This window comes from Rhodnius prolixus, unplaced genomic scaffold (genome assembly GCF_049639745.1).
Source record: "Rhodnius prolixus isolate KJV_2025 unplaced genomic scaffold, Rpr scaffold_13, whole genome shotgun sequence".
Taxonomy (NCBI): Eukaryota; Metazoa; Arthropoda; class Insecta; order Hemiptera; family Reduviidae; genus Rhodnius; species Rhodnius prolixus.
Window position 1 is genome coordinate 13105204 of NW_027411583.1, and position 17040 is coordinate 13122243.

Sequence of the window (17040 nt, forward strand, 5' to 3'; positions counted from 1 at the left end):
TTAATTTTTTTAGGGGTTAATGTATTCAATCACTTGTAGTAATAATATGAATTATCAATTTTAATAGCAATGCAGGCAATTTTATTTTTTTGGTAATAAAATATTTATGGACTACTTAATTTGTATATATTTTTGGGGGTTTCAAACATGTGCCCTTAAGAGTAACAAAAGAACAAATGATGAACGGAACCTACTTGAAGGGGCCGACCAAACTATCCTTTAGCCCTTCTACAATCTATATATTTAATTCATAAACACAGTGAATTCCTCAAGTTTGAATGTCTTGCACATGACTGCAATTATCTAAATAAATTTCAAGATAATAGAAGTTTGAAAATTGTATAAAAACTTACTTAGAAGCAGTTGCTAGACAGACGGCTGTAGGTTCAATTATCTCTTTGGTACATTTTGCTTCATCAAACCAAGCCTTGAACTGCATAAAAGGATCGTCTCGACTAACTAGCTGGTTTTCGGTGAATGCTTCATGACTTTCTCTGTACTTCGCTCTCATATCTGGACATAAGAACTTACATTCAATTTGCAAAATATTTCTTATGGAAGACATTAAGATTTTATTTTCATTAATGGCATATCAATTCAATATCAAGGCCGTCTAAGGATGTGTTTTTAACAAATAAACGTTCACAAATCCACAATTACGTAAGAATGTTTATACATGATTGTGGAAAATCAAATGTTACGATATCACATAAGACGACAATCTATTATAAAATAACAGATTTTGTTTCACCAACCTCTCAAGTTCTGAAAGGAACTCATTTTTTTATTGATGGAACCAGAAATCGACTGTACTAACTTCAACGTTCGATTGCAGTTTAACAGTAATCCATTGGCACTACTTGTTGCTGTCCAGAATACTGATACTGGCACTGCCGCCATTAGTGATCATGCTCATCGCTCAGCCTTCAGAAATCGATAGTTCGAGTGTAGGTTCGATGGCAACCGAAATCGATATAGATATTATTACTAAGCAATAGTGGTGACTTACAAGAGAGTAGAATCGATACTTATTTTTACCTAAGATTTGAAACATTCGCGAGAATAAATAGTTCAATGATTTAACTGGCGATTATTAAGCAAGTTGAAATTTTTGCAGGTCTTCCAGCCAAATAAAACTTACTTTACTAAGCTTGTTGAGGCCTGACAGAGCTCCTTGTGGGGCTTTCCTATTTCCGAACCCAAAAAAGGAGACGTATGTCCAAAGGGGGTAAGAAACTGAAATTACCACTTAACCGTAATGTTAAATAGAACAAAGTATAATGCAATTAGAGAGAATTACTAATCAGACATTTAAAAGGAAACATCTTATATTGGTATAAGGGTTAAAAATAATTACTATTGTTAAATAAAAAATAAAATATCACATATTGCTGGCAGCGAGCCTCGATAAACGATTAAAATTTGAACGAATTTCAAAATATCCAAAATTTAATCTTTCATATCTCAGTAACTGTTATCACTAAAACAATGCAATTTGTACCAGTAATAAAGCTAACTTTTCTCTACAATTCGGTAAATAATTCATTGAAATTTAATGAATACGAAAGGAGATACAAAGGTTTGAAATTTGAACGTATTTGCAAACATCCAAAATTTAACCTTCCATATCTCATTAACTGTTATCACTAAAACATTGCAGTTTATACCAGTTGTACAGCTAACCTTTCCCTACAATTCGGTAAAGAATTCATTGTAATCTGATGAATATGAAAAGAGATATAAACGTTTGAAATTTGAACGAATTTGAAAACATCCAAAATTTTACCTTCCATATCTCATTAACTGTTATCCTTATCACTAAAACATTGCAGCTTATACCAGTTGTACAGCTATGTACCTTCTGTAACTTTGTAACCAAATCTCACCTATGTTAATCTACAACTTTTAAATATTATTCGATTTTTTTTAAAATAAGTCTTGTGTAAAAGGTTTACTTTTATTTAAGTATTTTTTTCTAGAAACAGTAAGCAGTAAAGCGTTAAATAGCAAAATTCGGAGTTTGAAAAATTTCGTTCTGACTTAAATTTTTACTGTGTTATAATTGTTTTTTTTTTATGTAATCAATGAACGACTAGATGAAATCACTGATTACCTAAAGTTTTCTCAGGATTCTGGCGGCTTCAGAACCAGGTGGGTCATAGAAAAAGCATCTGAAAAGAGAAAACTAAGCCTAAGATCTCAGCTATTCTGAGTTTTAACCCGAATTGAAGTGAGAGATAATAAACAATTAAATGAATAAAGATTTACTGAGAAAATAAGTTTATTTATACCTGCATACAATAATCTTCACATTGATTTCTTTTTATAAAATTCACAAATCAAAGAAGGAAACAGTGAGTATATATTTATAGACAATTAACAATAAATTTGTAAACTAATTTAAAAGGACATTTTGGTGTTAAGCACACATACAATGAAAATTGTAATAAATGTTAATTTAACTTATTATTATTGTAATGGTAACTGGTTTCATCACGTTCCTTGTAAAAGAAATGACTGCGATCTTCACACATTTTTGAAATAGGGTTCCACCGGAAATATCTTTAGTGGTTCGCTGAGTATGTAAATGCGGTTTTGATGTTTTAAATTAAACATACTTCCTTCACTTAGTACTATAAGCGGAACATTACAAGCTGACAATACTTCCTTCGTATCCCAGGTTCCAGTTTCCTACATTTTTTTTTTTCTTGAGATATTTTGTTCTTTAAAATATTACTTCCAAAATGATTATTTTTCAATTTTACTTCCTCCAATATTTCAAACATTTTTTTATGGAGCAAGTCTATAGCATTCCCAGCCAGTAGTAACTCTCTGGAAACATATCCTATCATGAACTGTGTCGCTTTGCCCTTGCCAAAATTCAAATAGATTTGGTACAAACAGATATCCACCCCACATTGCAGGTCGTTCTACTTCGCCAACTTCTTCATACCTAGGGAGACAGTTTAATACAAATTATAAGTACCTCAAAAAAAAAATGGGGTTGATTCAATAAATTTATGGCTCTGATCCGTTAACCCGAATACCTTCCCTAGGGATCTAAAAAATTGCTCTAGCTACGGGCACAGCCTGAGACTGGATTGACTAGTCCCAAGAAAATTTACTTTCTGTTACTCTTTTCGTAAGTGATGATGATGTGTAGGTCGTGTAAATTTTCTATTTTAAGCTCTAAACGGTAATATCCCTTTTGAGAACCTCTAAGTCCAAAGAAAAAGTGGTTTTCACTAATTACTGTGGGTGTATCTGAGTGACATAACTCACAAACGGACCAGAGCACAAAGTTCACAATTATATTTTCACCGGTGCCTACATAGAACCTGATAATTAGCTTTATTGGCGAAAATCAGCTAATAAAAAGTGCCACTTTATGAATCAATTTCCCTTACTCGAAAACGGCTCATGCGATTTTACTTAAAAGTTCGAGTGCTCATTCCATTCATGTAGATACATCATTTTTACAGTTCATTATTTTTGGTGACTGAATCATAGTTTCAATTGGATGAAAAATTAATGCCAGTTTCAGTCATTATAAACTTTATTATGCCGAGCTTTCAACCTAGGGACTAAGTCATCTTCAGGGCTAATTTTACAATATACTGCTTTACATCATTAGAGAGTTGGTGTGTCTTCTGTCTTGTCTGTTCATGGACTGAATGTGATCGGTCTATGTGTGGCACCAACCAAACAACCAAACACAATCACACATAGACCGATCACATTCAGTCCATGAACAGACAAGACAGAAGACACACCAACTCTCTAATGATGTAAAACAGTATATTGTAAAATAGCCCTGAAGATGACCTAGTTCCTAGGTCGAAAGCTCGTGGCATAATAAAGTTTATAATGGCTGAAACTGGCGTTAATTTTTCAACCTATATCATTTTTATTAGAAAATTTTCCAAGTTAAATGCTTTTTAAAGCAGTTCTGATGATGAGGTTGGGATTAAGCATCCCCCTAAAATGTCATCAGTCATTTAAGGATAATGTACGACCTTAAACCCCCTTCTAACACTAATAGTGATTTAATGTTAGTTTAATGCTTTCCATGTTGAGTATTTACTGCCAAACCATCATATTTTTCAATAATGGCATGATCGACCAAATCGTGTGGTCACCAGAGCAAACATATGGAGAGTAATTCATGATTCATTAACTCTGTGACCATCTCCATGGACATGATTGGATTAACTGTACTTTTGTACAGAAAAAAAAGAGAGCACAAATCTTTGGATGATAATCCAAATCTTTTATTAAAAATAATTAAATCCAAATATTTACCTTTTTTCAAGTTCCTTAGCCTTTTCAACTATACATCCTCTATCCGGGACAATGGTACTTTGATCGCTAGCCGCAGTTCCGATCTGTATCGGTACTGGTCTGCTTTTAAAATATTCTTCAGCTTCTTCTATTGGCAGTTTATGTACGAAGCCCTCAATACGAATCTACAATAAATGTTTACAATATTTAGTTCACTTAATAAATTTATTTTAACAAATAAATTCAATATCTCTAAAAAGAAAATCCAAATTACCTGTCTTCTTAGAGCTTCCCAATAAAAAAGAACAGCTGCTTTTGAATTTTCTTCCTGGAAAATTTATAAAAGTGAATTTCTTTATTTTCCTCAACATCAGTGTCAAATTTTCACCGGAAATACTTGTTTTGAGAACTCCTGAATGTGAAAAAAGAAGGTTTTTCGCACATTGTGTGTTAGTTTGTATACAATATTTCCGAAAAATGAGAAGTTAAAACTTGGAACTCTTGTTCTAGTTTCTGAATCTAAATATCAAATGTTTATTGTTTTTTTTAGATACAATATTATTAGATAAATTGCGGTGAGACAAAATGTAGGTATCAAAGAAACTATCAAATCCTACGGATTTTGCTGTTAGGTCTACTTAATAACCTCTTCAATTTTTAGAACATATGGAAATTACTTACCAAATCTTTTCCTTTACGACTGGTGTAATGAGTAAAAAATTGTATCCCTTCAGGGCTGTAATTTTTCATTATTACCATCCTTGCAGACGGTGTACCGTTCCTGGAAACAAAAAAAAGGCAGATAAATGGTGGTAATGAATCGAAAAGTTGTGGCAAACAGATCTACTCAGGAAAAGACGCCAATACACTTGCTCACATCAATTATAAAACTTTATCCTTTCGTAATTAAGAGTAAACAGGCCAGGATCACTGAAGTAGAATTGTCTAAATGGCTGATTATAAAATTTGCAATAATCAATGATCGCCCTAAACTTAATAACTGATCAAAGAAATTTTTCTTTTATAATGGGCTATTCTGCAATGTGAGTAATAACAGATTTATTGTTCCCACGGGTAGCAAGAGACCATTCTTCCTACAGCTACAACCAATTGATGAAACAACTCTTCCAGATTCTTCAAGGAAGTTTTAGAAAAAGTGGAAGGAGCTAGCCTTAAGTTGTAACCATTCCCAGGTGCCAACTTAAATCTTCCCCATGGGCAAATGCTCGAATGTTATTTCTGTTAAACAACATGACCAATTTTGGATTCAATTCCCAGTTTTGAGATAATATTTTTCTGTTTTGCACTCAATGTAATTTAAAAAAAAAAAAAAATATCATACCCATCAGTTGTTGCTAGACAAAAAGCTCGAGGTTCAATAATATCTTTGGTAGTTTTTGCTTGTTCAAACCAAGCCTGGAACTGTTTGAATGGATCTTCACGGCTTTCCAGGTTACTTAATGTGAACGCTTCATGAGGCTCCTTATATTTAGTTTTCATTTCTGAGCAAAAAAAGAAAAAAGAAAAATCTTTGTAATCAAGTTGTTTTTAATCAGAATGAATTTTAAACAAACTCGTAAAAGTAACCCGTATATTTCTGCACAAATTAGGAATAAATTTTGTATAACAATTATTAGGATATTGAAGTTAATTGAAATTACTTTTTAAACAAGGTAATTGTATTGACCAACCTCTTACAGTTTGGATTGTGCTCATTTCTCACTGTTCAAGGATAACTTCTAATAACATTCACTAATATGAACTATGAAATGTAAACACTTAATAATTCACGATATCAGTTTGTGACCTACAATACAGTGTTTAAAACACTGAAGGTTAACGGCTAATTTTACCTGTACATGTTTTCCACTTGACAGTTAAGATTTTATCATAGCATTACTCTGGTGGATTTATTGTTAAACTACTTTTAATTCTCTGTTGTAAAAGCGCCGGTGAAAGTAGAAACTGAGTTCCCGAGAGATAACAGTTAGGCAGGTTGCAGTAGTGTATTAGCAATCGTTGTTGTTATCAAATAGGAATTTTCATGTATATTATTAATGATTCCAACAGTAAAAGTAAATCAAACATTATTTTCAAATGTAAATTTGTAGAAAAACTATGTAAATATCATAGAATTTTTTATTCTTTGGACCAGTTATTATGGTTCCACCAAAAAAGTTCATTTCCATGAGATTTAAGGAAAGTCTTACAGATTCGAGAAACGCTAAAGGTAAGCAAAAACTTTTGTTTGTAATTCCATTAATGGTGCATGAATTTGGGAATTAAGAAATACTGAATATTTGTGTATCAAATTAAGAAGGATAAGTGATTGAAAATGAAAAGAACGGTGAGAGAGATGATTCTTATTGTTTACTAACATTAAGTTGTTTGTAAAATCATTCATTACTCTGAAGTAGCACCTAACATGGAAGCTTACTTAAGTAAGATTCTAAAACGAATTATACTTTAAAAAAAAAGATAAAAGTAAAACTTTAGATGTACGTGTACATTAAAATCTCAAAACAAGTAAACAAAAATCTATAAGTTCTTAAATATCTACGATTAAGCTCTCTTAAGAACTTCCTTTTCATTTTAAATCATTTAGCCTTCCAGACAAGCAAGGACTTTTCCTCCTTAGTTACAGTCAAGTTCATGAGTTTACTTGTACGAAATATAAAGTTAATACTTCTGCGCTTTTTCTTTATTAAACTTCAAATCATTCCTTTCCTGTGATTAGATCCTGTGAAAAGGATAAACAAAATCCAAGAAATACCTATTCCTTCAAAAAATCTGGGAACAGCTGCATATGTCCTAAGGGGAAAAGTTAAAATCTGCATGTTTTGTGCTCATTTTAAGATTAATATTTGTGACTATTCTTTATATTGGTGACTCATTTATATTTTGCACTCATTTAATATTATTATTTAATATTTAAGAAGTATACTAAAATTATGAAAAACAAAATTTTCAATTTGTGATCTGGAAATCGTGTCCTTCTTTATATAGGACACAAATTGAACTATTCCTTCCAGGTTTACCAAACATTTCATTCTTTAGTAAATTATTTAAAATAAATTTTTCCCTATAGGAATTAGTTTACGCGAATTACTAGATAATTTAAGCGGACGATATGAGAAGAAATTGCAACCTTCAGAATGGTTATCCTGGTAATGTTATATATGCAATTTTTTTTATATTAAAATAAATAATTTAATTTATAAACAAATAGATAATATATTTCTGTTAATTTAGGAAAGGAAAGAAGTTGGAAAATCCTTATCAAGATCTTTCAGACGATGAGAGAATTGTCATGGTGAGAAACAAAAAATATTTAAAGGTTTTTATGTTTATCCAAATGAAAATTTACAAAAAAAATATTTTTTTTTTGTTTTTAAATTCAGGATCACCTGAAGAATCTAACGGGTGCTTTAAATAAACTAGTTCCGGACAACTTCTACATCCAACTATTGGAGATACAGGATTCACTGCCTGCCAGTAACTACCTTCTTATGAAAAACTTTGCTTTTCTCATTGTTGACAAAGTAAGAATAAAAATCAAACAAAAATGTTAATCGAGCCGTGATAAATTTATTATCATTGCAGTAGTGGCTCTGATAACTGCAGTTATCTGTACTACTAACTAAGCGATAACCTTATCTAATGACCAGCTCTTATCAGAAGCATATATTTAATTTCATTAGTGCTAATATTAATTTTTTTTAGTGGTGGCTTTATTAATAAATTTAAAAAAGAAATTGAAGACAATAATTTCTCCTTGAAAAAACAAAAAAAATGACTTTAAAGGAATTAACCATGTAGGACAGGTGGTTTCTAAGAAAATATGTAACTGAAAAAAAACATAACGTCATTTCCTTCAAGTTCATGATTTACACAGAAGCTTCCTACAGTTCGCTGACTGATGATGGGCAGTATTGTCTGTTACGAGAGATCTTCGATCGGAGACCAGCAGTGCAGTGAAAAAAACCTCCAGGCGTCTGACCTCAAATAGTGACGAACCTTAAATTAAAAAAAAAGAAAACCAAATCAATGGAATGTGGCTTAAGCTTAAATTGTCCAGGGATTTTGGTGAATAACTTCTATCATGAATCATGATTCTTTTGACCAGGAATGTTCACAAGAAATAGGAAGTCCAATATGTTGTGTTTTCTAAGTTCATCAGATGTCTTGATTTACGTGGGTCTTCAACTGTTAATTTCGAATATCCTAAAGTGTCGTGATAGTCTTAATTTGGCTTCATTAGCTTCAACTAAAAATAAAAAAAATCTTTTTTAGTCATAAGAAGCAGTATTTCTTCCTAGTAAAATAGTTAAATTGTATGGAGGATTCGTTCAGTTCAACGACTCGTAATTTTACGCAAGTTTCAACAAATTCATTGTCATTTTTGTAAAACGTTATTGTGTGAGTTTAAAAGAAATTGTTTGTATTAAATAGAATACTGTGAATTACATTTACAAGGATCCAGTCAGAAAAACAAACTCTTAATTTTACGCAAGTTTTTTAAAAATTTAGTTTAGGGCGTTTTGTGTAAGTTGAATGTAAAGTTAAAATACTCAATTACAATACTCAGTGTTGTTGTAACTCATACCAACTTACACATAAAAAATTTTCAAGTTTAATTTCAATTGTTTTTTCCCCAATATCTATTCTCATTATTTTTTGTTGGTACTTTACCAAAACGTTTTTTTTTTTTTTTTTTTTTTTTTTTTGTAGGCAGTTAACGAAGAATTATATTCTGTCCTGTACGCCCAAGTGTGCCATGCCTTAAAAAATATTGAATTAACCGAAGTTGAAGATGAATGTGTACATACTTTTGGTACACTAGTTTTAGATGAATGTTATGGTAAATTCTGCTATGCAAGAAGTGATATTGCTTGGTCCTCCAAGGAAGGGCTTGTAAGGTTCAGTTTTCATTAAGATGTAATAATGGGTAGGTTATACTTAATCAGAAGGTTATTAATAAAAATTATTTTTCAGAACGAGAAAGAGAGACTAGATCTATCTGTAATAGAAGATAGAAAACGGAAAGTATTAGTTGGTATAGTAAGGTAAAATTGCGTATTGTACTTTTATTATTATTATTTTAATATTCTTTTACTGTATTAATTCATTTAATATCAAAATTTTTAGATTTCTAGGCGATCTATTCAAAACAGGTACACTTGATATTAGAGAAATTTTTCAATATATTAGAAAATTGGAAGCAGATGTCCAAGAGAAAAGTATAGAAAGTTTATGTAAATTACTTGGCAGGGTTGGTGAAGAATTGGAGGCTGCGATCTTTCAATCTGAGGTAATTTCTATCTATACATAGTTACAAAGGCCTGGCTAGTACCTTAGAATTGGCATATTTTAGTATTTTAACCTTTTAGTATAAGAAGGTAAACAACAAAAAAAACCTTTCGCCACAAGTTAGTGACTTAATTTACCACGTTAGTACCTCAATTTCCTATGTTGCCCGGAGTTATTTACTAGTAATTGAATCTTACTTTCAATACGCTAATATCATTGTTAGACACAAATCTCTGTTCATACGCTGCTTGAACTTGATTATAACCGGATCTCTTGCTTATCTAGTGTCATCTTTAAAACAAACTTAATGATTTTATTGTTTACAAAATGACAGTTCGAGGCAGATTGGTGCCGTACTTGGGAGAGAATCGCCAGCCTTTCACAGCGAGAGAGTTTCTCCTTGAAGCAGAAAGCTTTACTATTGAACCTGTTGAATTTGAGGAACAATGGTTGGGTGATCAAGTTTCCAACATCTTCGCCGAGAACAACTGCTGAAATACTCTTAGAAGAAAAAGAACTAACGGTAAAGTAATATTATATTTTATTTTGTTGGTAATCTAACCGTCTATTTTCAGTCTTCAGAAAATTTTATTATTTTTTATCTTTAATAACATATCTATAGTTGCAAGCAAAAGGTTTTCGCTTCTACTCGATAGAGTACTATCCGGATGTGCAAAAAATATAGGTAGCATCGATACTGAATGCTGATAACGGTGAGAAAATGGCGCTTTATAATTAGCGACTTTTTTTTTTTAAACACATTTTCCGTAAATTGTCGCTGTTCCCATTTATATACTTAGATAATTACTGGATTTGCAGTGTAATACTGAAATTTCTATTGTAAATTTATTTTTGCGTTTATTTTTGTTCCAATCAGCGCGTTGGCGCTATGAGTAACAGTGAACAGTAGAAGTATACGAGTGGAGAAGTTACCGCAGTGGTAACACTCCAAAATATTAGGCTGTTAGTCGCTCTCTTCACTTGAGAGGAGATCACGAGGCCACACTGTCTCTTAAGACGTCTTGTCCGGGTTATCAGGAAGAGTTTTTGAAGAAAGATTTTTAGCTAGAGGATTTATATGAGATTGCAGGCTGAAGTGGAGTTTTCTGTATCTTGTTTTAGCAACTTGAGTGACAAAAGGAATGTTAAGGCCAGTGTGTATAGTCAGGTTGGAGACATAAAAAGGAGCGTTTACAATAGTTGGAAGTATTTTAGATTGTAGAGATTGAATCCTTTAAAAAACAAAAAAAAACACTATTTTCTGCAAAATAAGAAACACATTAAATGACCCAGGGAACCACGGTAAAAATTTGACGTGATCACAAAGCTTCTTTATGTTGTAAGAGAGAGAAATTGGACAACTTTACTTGTTTTCTCTTGAATATTTTACTTCACTTTTATTTCAAAATTCTAAAGTTTCAATTTAGTTCAATGATACATTAAAGTTTTATCATTTGCTTTGTGATAGTAAAAAAAGTAAAGTATCTTTTTTTAGAAAGAAAATTACGTGTATTAGGACCTGTAACAGAAAGCTGTTTTACATTTTTATATTGGTAAAACATTTAAAAATATTTGCTTAGGATGATGTTCATACTGAAGAATTAAGTCAGAAGCTGATGAATGAACTAGCCATTGCCAACGATGTGGTTTCACATGAGCCCGTTGTTGTGGAAACTGAGATGCAGATTCTCAATCTTCTGAAAATCAATGAAGACGCTCATACTAGAATTATTAAATGGGTAAAGAGATTTACCTATTAAATCTGTTATTTGATTTAAGCCATTATTTGTTAACGTTATTTTGTTTTTTTTTCTGCCTCTAGGAACTAGGACATTTCAAAGGACGTAAGACGTGGTTAATATACTCGTTGACCAGGGCTGTATTAAGGGTATCCGTAGGTAATGTTACTTTTATGGTATTAAGGACCTATTAAGAGTACTGCATACAGGTACGCCAAAAACCTAAATGAGAAAATCGGTTCCTCCACTAAAAATTAGATTTTATCCATTGCGCATGTTTCCTGTTTCCTGTGACAGGCTTTGGACATTCATTTGTCGTCACAGGTGGATTAATCAGTTTGGAAATCAAAATTTGGCTATTAGGAAACGGAAATGAAGTGGAAATCTCCACACCAAACGGATGAATCTACTTAATACATCTAGTGATGAATGAATACCCGAATCCGGTCAGGGATACAATAAACATGCCTGCTGCAACGGATAAAATCAAAGATAAATTTTTATTATCTCTCTAAAAAATAGAGATCAGATTTGTAATATCGAAAGTTTTCAACGGAAGGAAATAGCTAAGAGGTTAGCGTTGTTGATTTCCATGTGGAGGTCCCGTATATTCCCAACCCCAGCTGCCAGTCATTAGTTTTTCTAACTTTCCTGTGATGGGCCGAGTTGTCTGTGACGAGAGGAAATTGTTCAGAGACTGGTAGTTTATTGAAAAAATCTTCGAGCACCAATGGGCCGTACATGATGACGTGCCTTAAAAAAAAGAAATAAAATCAGTTTGAATAGGAATTGCTTGTGTTGACTTTTTATAGGTCCGGGAAAGTGTAAAGTAATTGCCTATTTTTTCAGGCGGGCTTAACGTCCAACTACCAAATTAGGTGTCGTGGACGGAAGCGACTATCAAACATACTTTACTGTAAATTTCTTTTTTTAACCATTAAATAAAATCCAAAGCCTAAGACCGGGAATCGAACCCTGTACCACAATGCATATTAGCTTCGCAGGTCTCGCAGAACCGGAAAAGTGGAAAGATCTATACGCTTGAATAAATTAGAATAAATAATACATCAGATTATAGACGAACTGGCAAGTTTGCAATAATTTGAGGTCAACACTGTATTCTTATTGTTTTAGAAGGGAACACTATAAACAGGCTAACATTTTCAAATCATATCCCGCTCCTGAAAAGGTACATCATATCAAGACAGGCGGAAGTAGCGTGTATGTACGCTGTGCAGTACATCGTCGTTAACGAAATGAAAAATCCAAAAGGTGAGCTAAAGCATTTCATCCTATATCTGTCAAGAACTTATCGGGATGTACAAAGAAAAAGTTTAGAATAAAATTTTAAACTGCTGATTACCTTCTGAGTATTTTTATGAAAAAAGGGGGCTTGTGTTTGCGTATTTGTTCTCCCATTGTTTGTAATGGAATCAAGGGCTGATCCCCCCCCCCCCCAAGGCGCTGCTGCTAAATAAATGCCCCCTAAAATTCTGATGGGTAACCTCTCTTCATCATAGCCTAGGATCAGACTCCATAAATCGTTGTTGCGAAACTGATTCCCTCTGAAATGTCTCCATTCGCATAGCAATGCCTTCAAACTAGATGTGGGAAGCCGTGTCCTCTTATTTTCTGCGATTACACTGGAGCTACAGGTTAATTAACCCCTCCTGGATGTTTTCTGATCCTTCCAAGTAAAAAAAGGCAGGTTTTCTCTATATTGATCTGGTTTAAGGTCGCTTAAATTTGATTTTACGTAAATAAAGCTAAGCCTCTTTGTTTGATTCCTGGAACATGATATTTTAAATTCATTTTTTGAAGAGGTCATAACATGAATTTTTTTTAACGTTCTCCAATGTCCAGTGTATCGAATTTACCTTGGACCCTTCACGATAGTACAGATCAAGTACTTCTCCTTGGATTAGTACAACATCTTGTTTTGAAAATAATCAGATGCGCGTTAATGGGATTAAAATTCAATGGAACTACTCGTACGTTAGCTACAATAATTGGCCATTAATTTCATTATTTTTTAAATTATTTATTTTATTTATTTATTTTTCAGGATTGCTGGAAAAAATATGTGATATTCTCCACACAAACGATATAGTAACTTATATAGCATTTTTAGACTGGAGAGAGAATTGGTCAAAAGGGCCAGTATTGGAAGTGAAGGGCCGAGCTGAAGCCCATATCACTTTGGCAAACTTCTTTATGAAACTGTTCTGGAACAGTATCAAGCCATCTACTAAGTATAAATCAATCGTTAAAGAGCTAAACAGCTTTGATTTGGAGCATTTTGTCTCTATGTCAAAATTACCACCGGAAATTGGTAAACGTAAGTTGGTATCGATTGGCTACAATTATTAGATTAGTGGTCCTAGAAAATGAAATTTTTCTGTGTAAATATAATTAAGTGCCCAAGTGTAAAGAAATGACGTTTCGGAAGTCTGAATTCACTAAAAGGTTTTGAGTTAGATTCTTGAGATTAGTTATAAGAGACATCCGTGTGTCGTACTTTCACTTAAGTCGTTCACATTGAGTTTTAAATCCTGTGATTAAATTTTATCTTGAAATTATTTCAGGAATCAAAATGGAAGAAGAACGAGAGAAAGAGTTATTAAAGAAAAACATAGAAGATCAGAATCATTGCAGTAACAATATTTTTCCGTTAAAAACTTTATGAAATGGATCTCTAGTTTTGTATACCATATTATTTATTGTATATTATTTAAATAAATAGTTAAATAAGTGTTGTATAAATGGAGATCATAAGATAATTTTGTTATATTTTTTTGCAAATTTGGTGAAAAACTATTAAAAACCAAAAAAAAATTAAATAAAATTGCGAAATATAAAACAAAGAAGGTGTTAAAATGTTCATTGAGGTTAGTATTTACCTAGAAATCGATATTTACCGATATTCAATATGATATCGGTACAATCATGGATATCTATTACCTAGAAATCGATAAATCCGAAGATATTTACCGATAATATTCAATATAATATCGGTGCAATCATCGATATCAAATTAAAGTGTTTCTTCTTTATTTCCCATGTATTCTAATCATTTATAGCGTTATTCTTATCCAAGAGCCTCCCCCTAATTCCATGTTTTCTTTAGCAATTTCTAATAATTGAAAATGCTCCTCAGTGCAAATTCTAATTCATGGTCTTCAATTTAATCTTTTTCCTCAAATATAGTTGAACCTTGATTCCTCCTTGTCAATTCCGTTTTTATCTATCACCTGCAAGGTTCCTTCCTTCAAGTAATTCTTCCACCTCGACCTAAGATTATCTTACCTTCTCTGTGTCCGCTATAATTTTCGCTACTTCAGTGGGATTATTAATCGTCATAATGTCCGTATATAAACGTTTAAATTATTTTTGTTGGGAGGGGACCGGATTTTCAAAGGTCCCACCAGGTTATTCATAACTTAGCCATTCAGATTCAGGACATGCACTGGGAAATCCTTCCCCATACGGCCTTTTATCCATTTTTCTCCCTTACCGATTATCACCTTTCTTTTTTTTTCTGCTCTCTACCTAATGAACGTCACGGCAGCACTGATAGAATTTCCTTGATGAATATTTTGCAGAAAAACCTAGTATGTCGTAATGTCGTATTTTTTTTAAAGAGGGATTTTGCTTCCAACTATCAAATTAGGTGTAGTGGACAGAGGCGACTAGTAAACAATCTTTACTTATAAATATTGAAGACTATTAAATAAAATCGAAGGCCTAACTCGGTAATCGAACCCACTGTATCACAATACCATAACTTTGCAAAAAAAAAACTATTGTTTTCCTGTTTACCAGAAAGATCCTACATCTTGCAAACGAACAATGAAACAGAACATAGAATTGTTTTTTTTTTTTCTGAGCCAACTTGTGACATTGTAAATTAATTATATAAAAAGCAGAAATTTAAGCATCAATCCAATAAATATGGTCACTTGTGAACAAGAAGGTTTTGAACCACTAGGTTAGGTTCATGCCAGTCTATCCAACTTTACAACTTCAAATATACGTATATTCCAAATCTAACCTCTTTTGCCGTCAAAATTATTGGCCAACATCCATCCACTAACTACAGGTAAAGATGAAACCTTCATTAAAACTAAGTAAAATAAAAGGAAAAATACAATTAGGTTATTGGATAAAAATTTAAAAACTTTTTTTTTAAATTTTTTATTTTCGAACAAATATCTGTCCTATTTTTGTTTTATATATATATTTTATTTTTACTTTTCACAATTTTTTTTATAGTTCATTTTTTCCTATTTTTTGTTTTCATTTTTTTTTTTAATATAAAAAATTTTTTGTAGAAAAAGACCCTGGTATTACAAACAAACTTTTATTTTCCTATTTATTTATAAGTATCAAATATTTTATTTATAAAAACGTGATTTATCGTCTTTTTTTTTTTGTAGTTATTGTTTTTTATTTATATAAATATTTTCATAAAAAAAAAAAAATCACACATTTAATAAAAAATTTTAAAAAAAAAGAACAAAAAAAATCACATAAAATTAAATTTTTGTTTTAGGCTTTTTTCTATATATATTTTTGTGTTTTCTTAAATAGGTATGCATAAATAACTTACATCTATCTCTTCTAATTAAAAAAAAAATAAAATAATAATAACATAAAATTACAGTTATTTTATATAAATTATTGAAATTATTTATTTATTTTACAAACAGCCTAAAGTTCGAGTGGTAGAAATTAAACTTTTATTTAAAAAAAAATAAAGTACAATACACAGAACAAAAAAAAAAAACATATGTTAAATAAAGGAAAAAAAATAAAGATAATCGATCTAACTTCTACTAATCAAACTGTTAGGCTAAATTTATTTATGGCGCCCCTCCCGCACATACTAAAAGAATAATTAAATGAGATTTATTTATTTATTTATTTATTTTAATATATATTTTATTTTGGGTCTTCTCCGAGAATGAATCTCTCGAATCTCCTAATATTTATTATATATTAAAAAAATAATAATTCGCGCGAACATTAAATAAATGCACTCAAAGGTTTTTTTGGGGGGGGGGACAACTAATGAACAAAAAATTAAAAAAAAGTCTGTATCCCTAAATCGCACGGTGATAATTAATAATAATTAGTAATAATAAATAAAAATAATAATCAGTCCAGTTGGTGACAGCTCCTAAGGCGATATCACTTAGAAAAAAAAATATAATAAAAAATTTAAAAAAAAAAATCAGTCACAATGTACTGGTCTTACGTTATAAAATTTGAGCTGTATTTTTTTTTTTTTTTTTTTTCCTACAATCGTATCTGATGGCACCTTCAGGTGAATTCTTTTCTTTCTTTTATTTTTTTTTTTTTTAAAAAAAGAAAACTTTAAAGGAGATATATATTTTTTTTTCCAAACCAATTTTGCTTTATTTTGTAAATTTTGGTGGTCTAAGTTTTCGTCTTCACCTTCGTCTTTTCTTGCTGACTGCGGCTGCGTCCATTACTTGACGTAATAGTGCTTCCTGTGGCCCGCAAACCGTTGGTTCACATTTCATTTGACCATTTGCTCCACACCTGAAAAAAAAAAAAAAAAAAAAGATAAAAAAATCATATGATGAAAAAGATATCAAGGTAAGAATTTAGTGAAAAGGAAGTAAGAAAGTAAGAAATATTGATGGAGTTTCCTTCAGGAAGGCGTTTTTAAATTAAGTCTTGAAGC

The 17040-nt window shown here is 31.5% G+C and overlaps 4 protein-coding genes and 1 long non-coding RNA gene across 8 annotated transcripts in view; 2 read left to right on the plus strand and 3 right to left on the minus strand.

Moving 5' to 3' along the window:
• Window positions 1–920, minus strand: part of LOC141448212 (pyridoxine/pyridoxamine 5'-phosphate oxidase-like) — a 52196-nt gene extending 51276 nt beyond the window's left edge. Inside the window, exons 1-2 of the mRNA XM_074116415.1 lie at window positions 756–920; window positions 354–513 (exon numbers count right to left, since the gene is read on the minus strand). Of these exons, the coding sequence (XP_073972516.1) occupies window positions 354–513; window positions 756–900 (305 nt within the window). The 5' untranslated portion in view covers window positions 901–920. The remainder of the gene's footprint in view (window positions 1–353; window positions 514–755) is intronic.
• Window positions 921–1091: 171 nt separating this feature from the next.
• LOC141448214 (uncharacterized) lies at window positions 1092–2653 on the plus strand. Its single transcript, XR_012454915.1, has 2 exons — window positions 1092–1228; window positions 2129–2653. It is a non-coding gene; the product is annotated as an uncharacterized lncRNA (long non-coding RNA).
• Window positions 2548–6274, minus strand: LOC141448213 (pyridoxine-5'-phosphate oxidase-like). 3 transcript variants are annotated; one of them, XM_074116418.1, is made up of 6 exons: window positions 6135–6274; window positions 5624–5783; window positions 4963–5062; window positions 4556–4609; window positions 4303–4466; window positions 2548–2953 (listed from the first exon to the last, which is right to left on the minus strand). In XM_074116418.1, exons 2-6 carry the CDS (start codon window positions 5779–5781, stop codon window positions 2791–2793), a joined length of 639 nt encoding a protein of 212 aa, XP_073972519.1. In that variant the 5' UTR covers window positions 5782–5783; window positions 6135–6274; the 3' UTR covers window positions 2548–2790. The 3 variants fall into 3 exon arrangements, with proteins under 3 accessions (XP_073972519.1, XP_073972518.1, XP_073972517.1); XM_074116417.1 differs by having other exon boundaries at window positions 5973–6141; XM_074116416.1 differs by lacking the exon at window positions 6135–6274 and adding an exon at window positions 5943–6128.
• Window positions 6275–14110, plus strand: LOC141448210 (uncharacterized). The gene is made up of 13 exons (XM_074116408.1): window positions 6275–6511; window positions 7370–7448; window positions 7534–7594; window positions 7683–7823; window positions 9013–9195; window positions 9277–9347; window positions 9430–9592; window positions 9926–10114; window positions 11172–11330; window positions 11414–11489; window positions 12465–12602; window positions 13396–13668; window positions 13916–14110. The coding sequence occupies exons 1-13, from the start codon at window positions 6442–6444 to the stop codon at window positions 14014–14016; spliced, it is 1704 nt and encodes a 567-aa protein (XP_073972509.1). The 5' UTR covers window positions 6275–6441; the 3' UTR covers window positions 14017–14110.
• A 1789-nt stretch (window positions 14111–15899) lies between these two features.
• Window positions 15900–17040, minus strand: part of tnc (tenectin) — a 41568-nt gene continuing 40427 nt past the window's right edge. For both annotated transcript variants that reach the window (XM_074116406.1, XM_074116407.1), the window contains one exon: window positions 15900–16895. In XM_074116406.1, coding sequence (XP_073972507.1) covers window positions 16784–16895 — 112 coding nt within the window. In that variant the 3' untranslated portion in view covers window positions 15900–16783. The remainder of the gene's footprint in view (window positions 16896–17040) is intronic.

Coding starts and splice junctions, on each gene's coding strand:
- LOC141448210 (XM_074116408.1), top strand. CDS start 6,442: ATGGTTCCACCAAAAAAGTTCATTTCCATGAGATTTAAGGAAAGTCTT. Junction 11,331..11,413: donor ATACTAGAATTATTAAATGG/GTAAAGAGATTT, acceptor TTCTGCCTCTAG/GAACTAGGACATTTCAAAGG. Junction 11,490..12,464: donor TGTATTAAGGGTATCCGTAG/GTAATGTTACTT, acceptor TTATTGTTTTAG/AAGGGAACACTATAAACAGG.
- LOC141448213 (XM_074116416.1), bottom strand. CDS start 5,997: ATGAGCACAATCCAAACTGTAAGAGGTTGGTCAATACAATTACCTTGT. Junction 4,610..4,962: donor GTCGTAAAGGAAAAGATTTG/GTAAGTAATTTC, acceptor TAAATTTTCCAG/GAAGAAAATTCAAAAGCAGC. Junction 4,467..4,555: donor GGGAAGCTCTAAGAAGACAG/GTAATTTGGATT, acceptor CATTTATTGTAG/ATTCGTATTGAGGGCTTCGT.